We start from the raw sequence: 16,965 nt of genomic DNA, 5'->3' as shown, positions 1-16,965 counted from the left end.
AAAAAAAAAAAGGAACTGAAGGGAATGACATTAGTTTGGTAGCTTTTTACTTTGCCAGGAAGGACATTAGTAAAATAACAACCACTAATTGCTATCACCATTATGTCATAAAAGAAAGGACATATTAAGAACCCCAAAGGTATAAAAGACAATCTCAGAATAAGAGACGGTCTTTTCAATGGCATATATTAGCTTTATGAAAAATGCACTATATTACCTTGATTTTTCTCACTGAAAATGCTATCATTGCCGGGCACTGGTTCCCAGGAACCACTGGTGAAGTAGAAAGTTCACGGTCTGGAGAATCAGAAAGATGAGTTCAAATCCCAACTTTGCTACTACACCTGGAGCTTTACTTGGCGTTCTGGTCATCTGTCTATTGCTATGTAACAAACTACCGCAAACTAGTGGCAAAAAACAGCAACAATTTTATTACACTTATGTATCCTGGGGGTCAGGAGTTTGGACTGGACACGGTGGGATAGCTTGTCTCTGCTCCAATATATATGGAAACTCAGCTGGGAAGACTCCAATGGCTGGGGGTGACTCTAATGACTAGGGGCTAGAGACATCTGAAGGCTCCTGTGTTCACATATCTGGTGCCTGGGCTGGGATGACTTGAAGGCTGGGCTCAGCTGAGACTGTCAACTAAAACACCTACATACGGCCTCAGCGTAGTCACATTTCTTTTAGGAGCCTGGTGGCTCAGTCCTCCAAGAATGAGTAGCAGATACGGCAGAAACTACATGGTCTACATGTAAAATATTTTTAAATTACAAAATTTTCTCTTTTAAATTTATTTCTGGCTGCATTAGGTCTTTGTTGCTGCACACGGGCTTTCTTTAGTTGTGTCGAGCGGGGGCTACTCTTCGTTGCGGTGAGCGGGCTTCTCATTGTGGTGGCTTCTCTTGTTGCAGAGCTCGGGCTCTAGATGCACGGGCTTCAGTAGTTGTGGCACATGGGCTTCAGTAGTTGTGGCTCGCGGGCTCTAGAGCACAGGCTCAGTAGTTGTGGTGCACGGGCTTAGTTGCTCCACGACATGTGGGATCTTCCTGGACCAGGGCTTGAACCCATGTCCCCTGCATTGGCAGACGGATTCTTAACCACTGAGCCACCAGGGAAGCCCCAAACACTTTGAAAAGAAAAAAATACCATGAACGATGTCTGAAGGAAAAAAACGACAAACTGGAAAAAAAAACATTTTTAATGTGGACTGAAAGACTTATTTTCTTAATATATACAATTTAAAATCAATCAATAAGAAAAAGACTAATAAAAAACATGGCTTCCTAGAACTACTGAGCCTCACATAGCACATTATAAACTTTTTTTTTCTAATTTTAAAGATTAGCTTTACTGAGATATAATTACCTAAAATAAAATTCGCCAATTTCAGGGTAAAATTTGGTGAGTTTTGACAAATGTATACGGCTGGTAATTACCATCACAATCAGGATATAGAACTTTTTCATCACCCAAAAGTTCTCTCTTGCCCTTTTGCAGTCAATTCCCTTCCCCCATTCCTGGCATCTGGGCAACATTGACGTATTTTTTGTTACAATTGATAGTTCAGGTACAAGCAGCTAGAATTTGTAAAGCAAAAGATTTTGTCTTGACTGGAATTTCGTATAAATGGTTGAAAGTGGAAGTGTCTTTTTCCTATTTTCAACTTTAGAAATCCTAGGGGAGAACTTTGGTCTAGCTTATGTCCAGTGCTCACCCATGGCCAATCGAGGTAGTAAGGACCTGTGAGAAAATGACACTTAAAATACTGGAAAATTAACACAACGTTATAAATCAACTATACTTCAGTTAACAAACAAACAAACAAAAAAGAGATGTGGATAGAACCATTCCCCAATGCAAAATGGAGAGATCTTCCCAGAAGAAAGGGGAAGGTTACAGGGTGAAAACAGATCATAAGCATCCACATGAACAGCAGTTCACGTGAAAAAGAACTTAAAGGGAACCAGCTGATAGGGCTTTAAGAGTCGCATTGTCTAGAAGGCTGTATCCATTCCCTGGCCTGATGTTTTCCAGGGTCAAGGACAAACTGGAAGGGGTCTATGACGGAGAGATGGAATATGTGTAACAGTTACCCTGAAAGAGACAGAATGAAATAGAATAGCAACTTGCTTCCCTCTGTTCTTCCCCCCTCTGTGCCCGTCAATGCTTCGCACTGTTGAATATGTTCTTTCCCCAACCCTTGAGTGAAATCTGGTTGGTCCCACTAGTTTTCTGCTCCTCTTCAGATAACAGAAAGACTTCCAGATATTTTAAGCCCATGAACAGTCTCATTTCATTCATGAAAATGTCCAGTTGTGTGCAATAGTCAAACCCAAGAATTTCATTCATAGGAATGGGGGCATCTCCAGCACAGAACTAGCACATGACCAGTTTCTCCTCTAATTTCCCACCTGAAGGCTTTCTTTGAACCACAGTTTCCCCCTCCCCCAACTCTCCCCCACCCAGCATCACTGACAGCATTTTCTGACCTGGGGTTGGGGGGAGGGGATGGAAGAAGGTCCTCTTTTCTTGGTACTGTCCTGGTCTGCTTAGTAGGTATTCCAAGCTTTTTCTTCTCGGGTACTGTCTTCACCATATTACCTTGGGGAAGGTATGGTGAGGCTGAATCAGGAGAGAGAAGGCAGAAGCTTTTACAGTCTTGTTTTGCTCACGGTTCCCTGGACAGAACACAGCATGCCATGTAGGGCCACTCACTGTAAACACTGGGGTGGCTTACGAGGCAGACAGACAGAGGGAAATTGTGGTTTCTGCGGGAAGGAAAAAGCAAGGCAGGATAAACAGGTTCAGGATTGGCTAATTTGGATAATTTCAGTGGGCTCAAGGGCGTAGGAGCTGTCCCCGGCCATCTGGTACCTGGCCCTGGGGTGATAAGCCAGGCGTATGGTGGCCTGTGTGAGAGCCTGATAAAGCAGGTGGTGGGGTGTGGACTTATTTGGCTGCCTAAGAAGGAGAACTGACCGGTCCCTGATGGCCCTCAAAACTGGGTCAAAACAGCATTAAAAACAACAACAACAACAACTGTATTACGTATTTTATGGGTTCTTTGGAGACCCCTTCTCACAGAGGATGTTTTGTCTGCTGTCCCTTTACTGTGGGCAAGGTCTTTCTTCAGCCTGTATCACACCCACTCTCTCTACTACCTCTGAAGGTACATTTCCAGCCTCTTTCCGCCAAGCTCTGAGGTCTCCTTGCCTGTGCTAGGAAGCTGTCTTGGGCAGGGTTCCTTTAAAGGAGGCTTCGAGCTAGATCTTTCCCTGAATTTCCCCTCACATCTGACCCTGAATTATACATGACATAGCATCAGCAAAGGAGGAGAGTGCTCTGAGAGGGCACCATGGAGGTGGCAAGGAAGGCAGCAACCAAGGCCAGGAGCAACGGACAAAAGCTTTTCAAGAGCACAAGGAAACAATGTACCAGGCAGCACTTATATAATAAGGGCCAGGACTAGGGTGTGGCGATTGAGGCACTCTCCTCGGTGGCAAAATGTAAGGGAGTGCCACAAAATGCAGTAATCAAGATAAATCACATTCAATGCAAGATTTTAAAAAACACATAAAAAACGGGCATACGATGCACATTTTCCCTTTTGCTTAAGGCTCCAAAATGGCTCCGCAGGGCACTGGCACTAGGCAATTCCAGCTTCTAGCTTCCTCCCAGCCAGATCGTACCCCTGAGTCACTTTGATACAGAAATGCTGAGCAGCCATCTAGGAAGGGTTTTCCTTAGGCAATAAACTTTATCTGAGGCATGGAGTGTATGAACAGGGGAGAGGGAACAGCACTTGTCCAAATCCAAAATTCCTGAAGTGAAAAGGGCTAGAGGGATATCTGGGGCATGGTGGTGGCAATGAGTTTGCAGGCAGGGGCAAGATCTTGTAGGGACTCTTTAGAATTTTAACTAGGGGAGACACAGGCCCAGATTTGTTTCTTATGCAGATAATGCCTTGTGGGGGACAACTGGAGAGGTCATATCTGGATACAGTGAAGTCCCTTATTAGGCTAGCGCAGTATCCGTATCAGAGCGATGGATGACTGTATCTCAATCGGAACAGGTGGAAACAGATTCCCAAGATCCAGGCCTCAGTTTCCCCACTGGAGCACAGATGGTGGGGCGGCCCCCGGGTCTCTGCCCTGCCAACTGGACCACCTCAGGGTCCCCTGTGAGCGGCGGGGGGCACCGGGGCGCGCAGAGGAACCTCCCTGAATTCAGCCTGGGGCCCGGGGCCAGCGGGGCGGGGCGGGTCCCGCTGGTGCCCGACCGGCTCGCCGCCCAATCGCCGCGGGCCCGCCGTGCCCCGGGGGGCTGGGGCAGCCGCCGCCGCCGGAACGTGCCGCGGCTGCGCCGACGCGCCAGCGCCGGGCAGGGCGGCGGGCGCGTTCAGTCTGGCGGCGGCGGCCGTGCGCGGACAGACGTGCCCGGAGCGCCGCAGCCGCCAACAGCCGAGACGCACCGCGCCGCCGGGCCGCGCCCGCCCGCCCCCCGCCATGGTGGCGTGGATCATCTCCAGGCTGGTGGTGTAAGTAGCCTTCTTCCCCGCGTCCCTTCCTTCCTTCCCCTCCTTCTCCGGCCCCCGGCCCCCGGGCTGCGCGTGCCCCTGCAGCGCCCGCCCCGGTCGTTCCGGCTATTAATACCCGGCGGCCGCTAAATTTAGCAGGTACAGTAGCTGCCGAGGTCGCGGGCGAGCGGGCGGCACAGAACGCGGCTGCTGCCCTGCGGGGCCCGGCCCGGGCGCGGGGGCCCGGCGGGCGGGGCCGCGAGGGCTGGGGCGCACGGGGCTTCGCTGGGGTCCGCGTCGAGCCGCGCCCGGCCGCTTTGTTCCCCCGCTTGGTGGGCTTGGCCGAGGCCCCGAGTGAGTGCGCCGCGGGGACACGTGTCCCTCTCCTTGGGAAGAAATGTTGGCCTGGGGTCGCCCGTTGCCGCGCCCCGCCGCCACGCTTTTGTCAGGTGAAAATGATAGAGCCCAGAAGAGCCTGGGGCGCTGCCTGGAGGGATGGACGCGGAGAAGGGCGGAGAGCTGGAGGCAGGGCTCCTAAGGGGGTTGAAAAATACTCCTCCTTTTTAGGGTTCTCACATTGACAGCGGCCTAGGCAAGTGGGACGTTGGAGGGCAGATCCGAATCTTGGGGTGGCCGCCCCGCGTTCCCTTGTCTGATTCCTTGGGTGGAGGGTTTGAAGGAGAGATAGAGACGGGCATCTCCGGGAATTCACGGGAAATTTCCAAGTGACAGACGGCCACACTGACGGTGGCGATGACACCTGCCAGGCTTTGCGGGAGAGCGCAGAGTCATCTGGGGTGAGGCCTGTGTGAAGCCATTGCGGGTGGGCGCGGGGGCGTTGTGCTCTGTCAAGCCCCAGAGCCGCGTGGACCTTTGAAGAGCTCCTTCCCTCGTGGATTTGTTCTCCTTGGGAGGTGGACACGGCCATCTATTCCAGTTCCCCTCCTCTCCTAACCATCCTTGCCTGAGGCAGGACAGATGTGCCACCTGCTTGGGGAGCCGGGGTGAAATTGTTCTGGGGTGTGGGAGCCGGTGGTGCCATTCCGGCTTTTTCTTTGTCTGAGAAAGAGGGGCTCCCGACTCTGGCTGATTGTGCGCCGTCACTTTCCACGTTTGGGAACACCTCCCATCTCCTACCCTTGTTTCCTGATTTTCAGAGAAGCCGGTCAGGGTAGCCTTCTGAAGCCATTCTCAGCATTGTCTCCTGGCCACCATGATGGGCTTTCTTCCCAAGGCCAGTGTATGCCCCTCTCGGCCCCCAAGTCATTCATTCCTTGTGGGCCTCTCCACAGCTGTTGCCACCTGCTGGGGATTTGTGCTGTACCTAGAGGAAGCATGTTAAAGGTTTGGAAGATTCCTGCGGGCAGAGGTGGCATGAATAACCCAGGGAAGTGGCTGGCAGGTCTGGTCCCGCCTCATGCCTGATCAAGGCCTGTCTTGCCTTCCGGGTGGTATTTTTTTTCTCCTGAAGTAGTGCCGTGATTGTCAGATTTGCAGGTGGCTTCTGGGGGGTGGGGGTGGGGCCTCAGGGTGGGCCAGAGAGTTGAGTTGGCCAGGCTGGAGGACTCACTCCCTATAGGTCCTCCTGGGCTGGGGCTGGAACACTGAGCAGCCAGGCTTTCTGGTCTGGGGTCCATGTGACCGTCTTTAATTTTATTAGCACCCATCCCCTGTATTCTAGACAACTAAGAGGGGTGAAGGGGAGAAACATGTGTTTGGGTGGGGTCTCAGGGACTAGCAGTTATTTTCTAAAACAACCACACTCCCCAGAAGTGAAGAATTTCATTTCAGAGAATTTAAGTGACCGTGAGAACTGCCCCTCAGGTCAGCCCAGGACCCTGTGTTCCAAGGGAGAATTTGTGAGATTTGGGGGTGTCATTCCCACTGTCAACTCCAAAAGGTCAGAGATATGACCTATCCCTTCAGCCCCTAATTCTGTATAGAAACCCAACGTGGATGTGTCAGATGTGAGTTGTTAAAACCATTTTAATAAGCAGCACCCGTTTTGCATAAATCATACCTGTTCACTATAGGAAAATTAGAAAATGTAGATCAATAGATGGAAAATCATCCACATTATTTCCATACAGAGATAGCTAATGAAAAATTTGAGAAGTATATTTGTCACGCTGTGTTTCCCTAGGCATATATGCACATATGTTTATATTTACCATGCAAGGAAACTATCGAATCAGCCCAAATTTCCACAAACCTCTTGGCAAAGAGTAGAAATGCCATGTTTGGAGTCAGAAAACCCTTGATTCAAATCCCAGTTCTGCCTCTTGCCAACAGATCCCAGTTCACAGCTCAGATCACAGGAGACCCTAGTTCACAAGCCCTAGTTAATCTCACTTTACTGTTGCAAAGATTTCGAAGATACGTGATTTCTAAATTGCCAAGTACCACAGAGGACATTCACTCAATGAGTGTTCCCTCCCATCCTCTGAGAGAGGTTGTAAGAGCTCTGGAAGGGGCTTTCAGACATTATTCCTGCAGTTTTCCAACTGGCTTCCCCGAAGGCCACTCAGCCTGAGTGGGCAGGCTCTGGGTTCCCAGTCCTGATTCCTTTTCTTTGTTTTATATACTGGGGTTCTATATAAAATATAATTTGGAAACTATATGGATTTTACTGCTAATAAAAACCACTGAGCCAGCCCTCCCCTCATCTGTAAAACTGTAGAGGAGTGTGCTTTGCCCAAGGACACGAGATGAGCTGGTGAAGAACACAGGCTCTGGATTTTTGGGTCAGTGCCCTTTCCACCTCTGCCCGTCCTTGACCTAAACTGATCTCTTTCAAGACCTCCAGTATGGCGTCCTGTGATTTTGTCCACAGGTCCCTTTTCCTATAAGCTATCTTTTCATGGTTTCATAAGCCTCTGTCCCGTCAAAGAACATTTAAGGAAGACCTGTCACTGTGCTCTGAGGATGTGGAGGGAGCGTCTTCCTTCCAACCAGAGGCGTCAAGACAAGCTGATGGTGTCTGGGGACAGCCAGCTGTGATGGTGACTGTGTTGCCATGGGCTGTGAGCATGTTTAGGGCAATGGTGGTAGTTTTTTTCCCCCTCCCACCTTGCGCCCCCTCCCAAGGCTCTTTTTTGAAGCACCTGGCCCTTCAAGTGCACTTAGTAAAGGTTGGTTGTGTTGAGTGGGATCAGAGGCCCTAGGATAAGCCGGGGAGCTGGTCAGTGTTATCCGCTGGGGACAGAGGTTAGTGGGCATCGGGACAGGCTTGTGCCCACTGGGCAAAGCTCTTGGAATGGGAACCAATTTGAGACGCTGCTCTCTTGCCAGCTGTCTTCCTCCTAACTCCCTTGGCTTAGCTTAGGAAGAATTAAGGAAGAAATATTAATGCAGTAGCAAGGTTGGCCTTGTTGAAACCTGGTTGATATCTGCATGGAACGTGGGAGCTCATTTAGGACTGGTCTGCTCACCTCCTTTAAAATACTTTGTTTTCTTTTCAAACAACTCAAGGCTGAGGTGTGAAAGCATTTCAGACTGTGCACTGGAGCGGGCACACAGAGGTCGCTCTGTGCCTTCTTGGGAGAATGCACTATCTTGAAGCATTTATTCCAGGGAGCAGGTTTTGCCTCATTGTCTCTGGACAGAATTTTGGCTGAGGCCCAGGATATTGGCTAAATGGATCCAGAGCTTCACCACCACTTACTGGGTTAGTAGACCAAAACTCCAACTCACTGCATGGGGAAAAAGAGAGTCCTAATTCATAAATAACCAATAGGTATGCAAAAAAATGTCATTTTTCCACATTGCACATCTTTAAAAAATGTTAGTTTTTAGAAAGTAGAGTCTGATGTTTAAAACAGTCTTGAGTTGATAGCTGAAGATCTTGCTAAGTCCTAGGACTGTTTAGAGCATGAAGTCTCTGTGCCCTGGGTCAGGGATGGACACGTAGAGAAGCCTGGAAGGAATGTGGGTTGTCCTCAAGAGGTTCCTCAACTGTTGCAACACAGATGGAAAAAAGAAAAAACCATACACTCTTAAACATAAACTTACCTTTCTTTGGGGCCTCCTTTAAAAAGTGGAATGCAGAAAAATGATCCTGTTAATGGAAGGTTCAGGTTAGTTGATGATTTCTTTCCTGGCACTGGGTGTGGTACAGGGTAGGAGCTGGGTGACTGTTTCAGTTGAATTGGGAGAGGAAAGATGTTGGGTTCTAGTCCAAGTCCTGCAGAATCCTGAGGGCAGCGTGCACCTGCGCTGGGGCCCCGCTCCCGGTCTATGATACAGTATTATTGGCCAGCATCATCTTGGAGGTCTTAATAGTTCCAAGAGCCAGTGCTCCTCTCGGCCCCTTCCTTTCCCTCAAGTCCCCCAGCCGGCCTGCATGCACTGTGTTTATTTATAAACGGGGACAGTCTCCTCAAGGAAGTGAAAAACATCAGCCCTGGCCTTTGTTTATTAATCCTGCCTGCCTGCTGGGAAGTAGCTTTTGTGCGCTTCTTCCTGCTGTGTCTTATTTGAAGGGTAGCTGACAAGTGAGGGTCTCACCTGGTTATTAATGGCTCAGTTTTCCCCTTCCTTCAAAAGCGAGCTATCCTCTTTGTAGTGTATATTGTCTGGGGGGCGGAAGAGACCTGGGAAGAATGAGAGAAGGCGGGTCAGACCCTCAGTAGCCACCTAGTGAGGCTACCATTTTGTATTGTGTATGTGTGTCGTGTGTGTGTATGCGTGTGTGTATGCGTGTGTGTATGCGTGTGTGTGTGTGTGTATTTTCCAAGGGATTTCAAGAGGCTTGGGGATGGGGTAGACTTGGCCATGCAGTAGTCAGGGTATATGTTACCTTTGCAATTTTATTGCCAACAATGAGCTGTGCACATGCCCAACCAGTTACCAGGATTCTTGGTGTCTTTGGGAATTTTTCTGAGAACCAACAGGAGGGGGTTTGCATTTGGGCCATGAGAATATTTTCCTCTCACTTCAGGGCCTTGGGAAGGCCCTGATGGGTTGGAAGATGGATAGTTACATACATATGGGTTTGTTCTGAACTTTCAGATCTCATCCATCTTCACATAGAAGCACACTGTTTTCCCTCTGGGTTGTTTTAGTCACACCCAGGGCCTTTCCTTTGATTTTAGAGAAAAAGTAAATATAAAGGACCAAGTATCTGGCACACAGTAGGGGTGTCTGAAGGAATCTTGACAGTTAATCTGGTATTATAGGCCCTCAAGCATGGCATGTGTACCTAGACCGGGATGGCTAGTAGGTTTTAATTGATTGGAGGCTGCCTGGGACTTGTCTTGAGTTGGGGTATGAAGCTGAGTCGGGCTCAGTGGGGAAGGAGACCCCTGAATTATTCATGCAGGGATGATGGTAACGGGGGCACACGTGTTGGCTCAGTATTTGCTCCCCCAGGACTTCCCAGGCGGTCCAGTGTTTAAGACTCCGTGCTTCCGCTGCAGGGGGCGCTGGTTCAATCCCTGCTCGGGGAACTAAGATCCCACATACCGCATGGTGTGGCCAAAAAAAAAAAAATTAGGGCTTCCCTGGTGGCGCAGTGGTTGAGAGTCCGCCTGCCGATGCAAGGGACACGGGTTCGTGCCCCGGTCCGGGAGGATGCCACATGCCGCGGAGTGGCTGGACCCGTGAGCCATGGCCGCTGAGCCTGCGCGTCCGGAGCCTGTGCTCTGCAACGGGAGAGGCCACAGCAGTGAGAGGCCCACGTACCGCAAAAAAAAAAAAAAAAAAAAAAATGTAGAAGTTTAAAGTATTTGCTCTCCCAAACTTGGCCTGTTCCTGATCACAGAAGGTCTGTCCCACTGTCAGTTTTAACAAGCTTCCCTAAATTCGTAGACAGGAGGAGCATCCTTTACCTGAGTTAACATCCCCTCCTGACATCCTGCCCCCCCCAGGCTTTGTCAGTCACCTGGCAGTTCTAGGCCATGGGTACCTCCTTGAGGCCGGCACAGGGAGCTGTCCAGCCAGTGACTCCCCAGTCTGCTTCTTTCCTCTTAGGGTGATCGCACATAAGCCACGTTTTCCCTTTTTCCTTTGCCCTTCACCAGTCGCAGCTCAGTTCCATTCTACCTTGGCTGCTCTCACGTACTTGTGCATTCACATCCTTTTCACCTCCTTTAGGGATCTGTGGATGGTACTCTGGGCTTCCAAATGCATTTCCCATTCCCGTCTGGTCCCATACCCCATCCTATCTCCCTCCACTCAACCATGGAGGTGGGCAGGGACTCAGGCCTAGCGACACATTTCCTTGGGCACAGAGATTGGTCCAGAGGTGGGTCTGTGGCCCAAACGGAACCCCTAGATTCTTCCCCAGGGTGTCTTGATTTGAAGCTGGGAGAGAAGAGCCTTGCCTATGGGACCCAGAGCTGGAAAGATGTGAAGGTGGGGCTGCTGGTGGCTGCCTGGCAATTGGAGAAGGCATGGTGGCCAAAGGGGCGAAGTATGGCAAAGCAGAGGTAAACAGAGATGAGATACAGGCACAGAGAGCCGGAAGCTGGCTCCAGAGTCTTGAGTCTGGTGACTCAGGCCCCGGTTCCTGCAGCTCCTCGTTTAAGGCCTTGAACAGTCCCATATCCTAGAATGAAGGCCTTGAATGGTGCTTGTTTTAATTAAGCATTTATTGTAGTGGTGAGGATGGACTGGGCTATGCTGCAGTAACAACTCTCAAAGCCCGGTGGCTGGAGACGACAAAGGTTGATTTCTTGCTTTATGCTGCCTGTGCACTGTGGGTTGGCAGAGGCAACCTGCATGTTGTCATCACCAGAGGCTCAGGCTGACTGAGCCTTCTTTGTCTTAGGGCGCTATCATTGCAGCACAAGGCACCAGGATTCACTGGAGTAGGGAAAGAAAAATGGAGAGTCACGCACCAGCTCTTAAGTACCTCTAACCGGAAGTGACACATGTCACTTCTGCTCACATTTCATCAGCCAAAGAAAATCATATAACCAAGCCTGAATTCAAGTGGGTGGAGAATTACAGTCTTACTAAACATCTGTAAACAACCCCGATGACCACCACATATGTTGTATGAATGAATCCTAACCAGCTTTGCAAACCTATAAATGTCCTTTTTTTTTTTTTTAAGAAGATGTTGCGGGTAGGAGTTTATTAATTAATTTATTTATTTTTGCTGTGTTGCATCTTTGTTTCTGTGCGAGGGCTTTCTCTAGTTGTGGCAAGCGGGGGCCACTCTTCATCGCGGTGCACGGACCTCTCACTGTGGCGGCCTCTCTTGTTGTGGAGCACAGGCTCCAGCCGCGCAGGCTCAGTAGTTGTGGCTCACGGGCCCCGTTGCTCCGCACCATGTGGGATCCTCCCAGACCAGGGCTCGAACCCGTGTCCCCTGCATTGGCAGGCAGATTCTCAACCACTGCGCCACCAGGGAAGCCCTAAATGTCCTTTTTTGTTGAAGTTGGTGTAAGATGGTTTTCTTTTTTTTTTTCTTCTTGCAACTGGGACAGTCCTAACACATTCCTTTACCTCTTCATATTAGAAAAATCTCTCACTCTCCTTTTGACCTCTTTTCTTTATCTTGTTTTTGAGTTTTAAAAGGAAGTCTTAATTTTGAGGAGAAATCAGCAGTTGTAGAGAACTGATGCTCTTCCATGGATAAAGACCTTGAAGGTGCCCTACGATTGTCCTTACACTCTCCATGTTTGCCTCCATCTGCCTTCCTCCAAGAAACCTCCCTTGGGTCCCCTGACTGAGGCAAGATTTCTGTTCCTGGGTCCCCAGTGTGGCATTGTCACTTTGTACCTTGTGACGTGGTGGTTTGTGCATTTACCTCCCACATCTGTTTCTTAGTCTCCCTCTCCGCTCTTCATGGGTAGTAAGTGCCCAGTGAGTGTATGTTGGCTCATGAATGAGTCAGGACCTCTCTATTCAGAGAGTGGTCTGTGCACCAACGACATCAGCATCACCGGGAGCTAGTTAGGAATGCAGAATCTGGGGCCCCACCCAAGGCCTGGTGAATCTGCATTTTGACAAGATCCCCATGAAACTTGAGAAGCACTGACTCAGGATTCAGGGTGTCATCATCTCCCCTGTGAAATGAACAGAAATTGACTTGCCTGATATTCCCACTGTTGGCTGTAAATGGGAATTCAATGCCAAGTCATCCATTTGTGCTGGATTGTGGTTCATCCCTCTGATTCTGAGAGGTCCCAACCCTGACTTCGTATGAGTTCTGAATAGCCTGACTGGATTCCACCAACCCAGCGCTCAACTACGAACCTTTCACAAGTGGGCTGCCGAACTGTGATCTATGTAAAATTTAGTTTTGCTACAACTGGGGTTTAAACCGCCAAGACAATGCCTGTCAGACAGAATATTGCGGTGAGCAGCTCATGCTCTTCAGGAGGGTGGGTTACAACCCACCGTGAGAAAGAAGCTGGTGAAACACAGCCGACTCATGCTGGGGACTCCCAGTGGGCTTACAGGAACATGAAAGGACTTTTTCTCATGAGCACATGAGGCCAAGAACCACTGGTCCCTAGATGTCTCTCCTGAGGAAGTCACAGGACCCTGTGGGCTCCGTAAATGCTTCATGCCAGACACCGTGTGCTGCGGAATCCAGCGGTGTCAGTGAGTCCTCGCAACCCTACCTTCAAACCCTCCCTGCCCCACCAACTCCCACCTCCGCTGCCACCACCCTGTTCCAACCCCAAATTATTGCTCTCCTGGACCATTTCAGAACTCTCCTAATTGCTTTCCCTGCTTCTACTCCCATCTCTCCAATGTCTACGTTGTTTAGAATGTAAGATAGGGGAATTCCCGGGTGGTCCAGTGGTTAGAACTCGGCGCTTTCACTGCTGTGGGCCTGGGTTCAGTCCCAGGTCGGGGAACTGCATGGCGCGTCCAAAAAAAGAAAAAAAAAATGTGCGATAGGTCTTACATAGAAAACAAACTTACGGTTACCAAAGGGGGAAGGGGATGGGGGATGGATAAGTTAGGAGTTTGGGGCTAACATGCAAACTACTAAATATAAAATAGATAAACAATAAGGACCTACTCTATAGCACACGGGAAGTATATTCAATATCCTGTAATAAACCATAATGGAAAAACATATGAAAAAGAATAAATATATATATATGTATAACTGAATCACTTTGCTGTACACCAGAAAGTGACACAACATTGTAAATCAACTATATTTCAATAAATTAATTAATTAATTAAATATAATAAAGGAAAAAAATTTCCAAAAAAACCCATGAAGTAGGTCTTAGCTTTCCCCTGCTGTTTAAAAACTGTCAAATAAAAAATAAATAAAATAAAATAAAGGGCTTCCCTGGTGACGCAGTGGTTGAGAGTCCGCCTGCCAATGCAGGGGACACGGGTTCGTGCCCCGGTCCGGGAGGATCCCACATGCCGCGGAGCGGCTGGGCCTGTGAGCCGTGGCTGCTGAGCCTGTGCGTCCGGAGCCTGTGCTCTGCAACGGGAGAGGCCACAACAGTGAGAGGCCCGCATACCGCAAAAAAAAAAAAAAAAAAGAAAAAAGAAAAACTGTCTAAAGGGCTCCCGTCACACTAAGAATAAAATTCAGACTCCTTACCATTGTCAACAAGACTCAGCAAGGCCTGGCCCCTGCCCACTGCCCTGACCTCACCTTGTACTGTTCCCCCCTCACTCGCTCAGTGCCATCACGCTCACTATTCCTAGAAGGCGACAAGCTTGTCCCACCCAGGGGCCTTTGCACTTGCTGTTCCTCTGCCCTGAACACACTGCCCTGGATCGTGCACGGCCCTTTCCCTGTTTCCACTTAGGTCTCTGCTTACACGTCACCTATTCAGGAGAGGCCTCTTTTGACCACCTTCTCCAAGATACACCCCACCCACACCTCTGTGCTTTTGTCCCTCCCTGAAACTATGCTTCTAATTCTTTTGCTTGCTTGTTTCTGGTCTGTCTCTCCACTAGGATTTGATCTCCATGACTTTTGAGACTTTTATCTTGTTCACAGCCATTTTTCCCAGCAGTTCTAAGCTCATAGAACATGTTTAAAATGTATACGAATGATGACTTTGTATCCCCTCTGGGGTTAGAAGATCCTTTCTTAAACCTAGGTTTGTAGAACCTTGATTTGTGACCATGGCAAGTAACCTAACCTCTCTAAGCCTCAGTTTTCTCATCTGTAAGGTGAAAGATTTGATTTCTATTTCTGGCAATATAGAAAACTAGATAGTCTGAAACCCCTCCCTAATAAAACTGAATCGAATATTTTTCTAAAAATTTTGCATGAAATATAACAGCCATCCCCTAAAAGTATAGCAGAGCTTTTAAGTAAGTAAATTTTCCAGGAGACAAAACAGAGAGGGAATCATTTTGCAAGGCTGTAACCAGTACTGTAGCAGCTGCACGACAGACTACCCTGAGATTTAGCTTAAAACAACAGCCGTTTTGTTATCATCTCTCCTGGCTCTGTGGTCAGGAAGTTGGACAGGACACCGAATACAAAACTCATTTCTGCTCCATGATGTCTGGGTCTCAACTGGGATGATGCAAATGGCAGTGGCAGACTGGCTGTCTCTTTCTTTTTTTTTATTTATTTATTTATTTTAATTTATTTATTTTTGGCTGTGTTGGGTCTTCGTTGCTGCACGCAGTCTTTCTCTGGTTGCGGCGAGCGGGGGCTACTCTGTTGCAGCGCACAGGCTTCTCATTGCGGTGGCTTCTCTTGTTGCGGAGCATGGGCTCTAGGCGTGCGGGCTTCAGTAGTTGTGGCATGTGGGCTCAGTAGTTGTGGCTCGTGGGCTCTAGAGCGCAGGCTCAGTAGGTTGTGGCGCATGAGCTTAGTTGCTCCGTGGCATGTGGTATCTTCCCGGACCAGGGCTCAAATCCGTGTCCCCTGCATTAGCAGGCAGATTCTTAACCACTGAGCCACCAGGGAAGCCCTGGCTGTCTCTTTCTTTTTGTGTGTTGCAAGCCCTCTTCATTTGGTCTTTCTGTGTGATTTCTCCAGCATGGAGGCCTCAGGATAGTCAAGTTTCTTACATGGTAGCTCAGAGCTGCAAGAATGGGTGTCCAAGAAGCATCAATAGAAACTGCAAGACTTTTTATGAGCTGATCTCAGAAGTCCCAGGATGATACTTCTGCTGCATTCTATTGGCCAAACAAGTCACTTAAGGCCATCCTAGATTTGAAGAGAGGGGGATTAGGCTACCTCTCCATGAGTGGGGTAGCACACAGTTCGCAGCCATCTTTAATACACAACACTAGAGAACTGGCCTAACTTGGTTTTAATATCTCAATAGAGAAAAGAGAGGCCTTGAGTCTGTGGGGTATTAAGTCAGAGCTGAACGTTGGCATAAAGTTCAGACTGGGAGGGCGATTCTGCAGCATAATCCTGAGTAAAAGCACAGACCCCCAAGCACTGAGAGATGACAGTGAAGCTTGTCTGTCTTGCCCAGGGTTCTTGGTGGAGGGAAAATCTCCCTTGGGAATTTGAAACCATCTATGGACCTGTCCTCATCTGGATTTGGGGTTTAACACATTCTGCACGGTCTGCTGCGTACCCTTAGCTGAGAGATTAACATAAACATTGGTCTTGGGCCAGCATTACTCCTGGGACATGTGACAGAAATTAATCCAGTCTCTCTAAGAGCTCTCAATACACGTCATATAGAATTAGCCCCAAAGCACATGAATTCATACTCCAGAATTACAAACACCCCTCCTAAGCAGGAGTTAACAAACGCTACAAGACAGGATTAGCCCTCCAGAAATAAATAAACAAATAGGTAAATAGCATACCTATATTAATTGTACATTATTTATATAAAGTAACTATTCATACTTAGAGACCTTAGAATAAATCTTTCTAAAATGAAAAAGTAAAGAACATATAAGAAAATAGCAGGTGCTGGGCTGGAGCAGGGAGAGGAATGGGCCCACGGGAAAAGAAGCAATTCTAAAAGTAAAAAATAAAGTATTAAAAATTAAAACCCAATGGATAGTTTGAAATGGATAGTTTTTAAATGGATGGATAGTTTTTTACAAAATGGATAGTTTGAAATGGATAGTTTAAAAAAAAAAATTTTAAACCCAATGGATAGTTTGAAATGATGAGGGATTGAACACCAAGAGGGTGATGTTTTCCATCCTGCTTCTTGGAGCTAGAGGGGCTCTTAGTGATTTCAGGCTCTTGTTGACAGACAAGGAAGATGGGGCATGAGGGTTTAGTTTTAGGTCATTCATCAAGGTCAGTAACATGATCGGCTAGGCCAGGACTTGAGGCCAAGTCTCCAATTTCTGAAAGTGTTTTGATGTGGAAGAAAGAGGTTTGTTTTATGTGGTTAGAGGCCTGGAATAGGACTAGTGGGCGATTCGAAGACAAACTCTTGTCATGATAGAAGGAAGAGTTTTCTAGTAATTGGTGCTAGAGTGAGGCAGTGAGCCCCTGGCTTCCAACCCTAAGACCTTCCAACTCTGAAACTCTAGGATTTTAATCTTTTCCCTTATTATAGTGGAGG

The 16,965-nt window shown here is 48.4% G+C and overlaps 1 protein-coding gene across 4 annotated transcripts in view; it reads left to right on the top strand.

Moving 5' to 3' along the window:
- Window positions 1-4,511: 4,511 nt before the first annotated feature.
- REEP1 (receptor accessory protein 1) overlaps window positions 4,512-16,965 on the top strand; it is a gene marked incomplete at both ends in the record, with an annotated part of 109,445 nt that continues 96,991 nt past the window's right edge. For all 4 annotated transcript variants that reach the window (XM_079721104.1, XM_079721103.1, XM_079721102.1 and 1 more), the window contains one exon: window positions 4,512-4,543. In XM_079721104.1, coding sequence (XP_079577230.1) covers window positions 4,512-4,543 — 32 coding nt within the window. The remainder of the gene's footprint in view (window positions 4,544-16,965) is intronic.

Source organism: Hyperoodon ampullatus (assembly GCF_949752795.1).
Source record: "Hyperoodon ampullatus genome assembly, chromosome: 15".
NCBI lineage: Eukaryota > Metazoa > Chordata > Mammalia > Artiodactyla > Ziphiidae > Hyperoodon > Hyperoodon ampullatus.
This window is presented reverse-complemented; position numbering and strand designations above follow the sequence as displayed.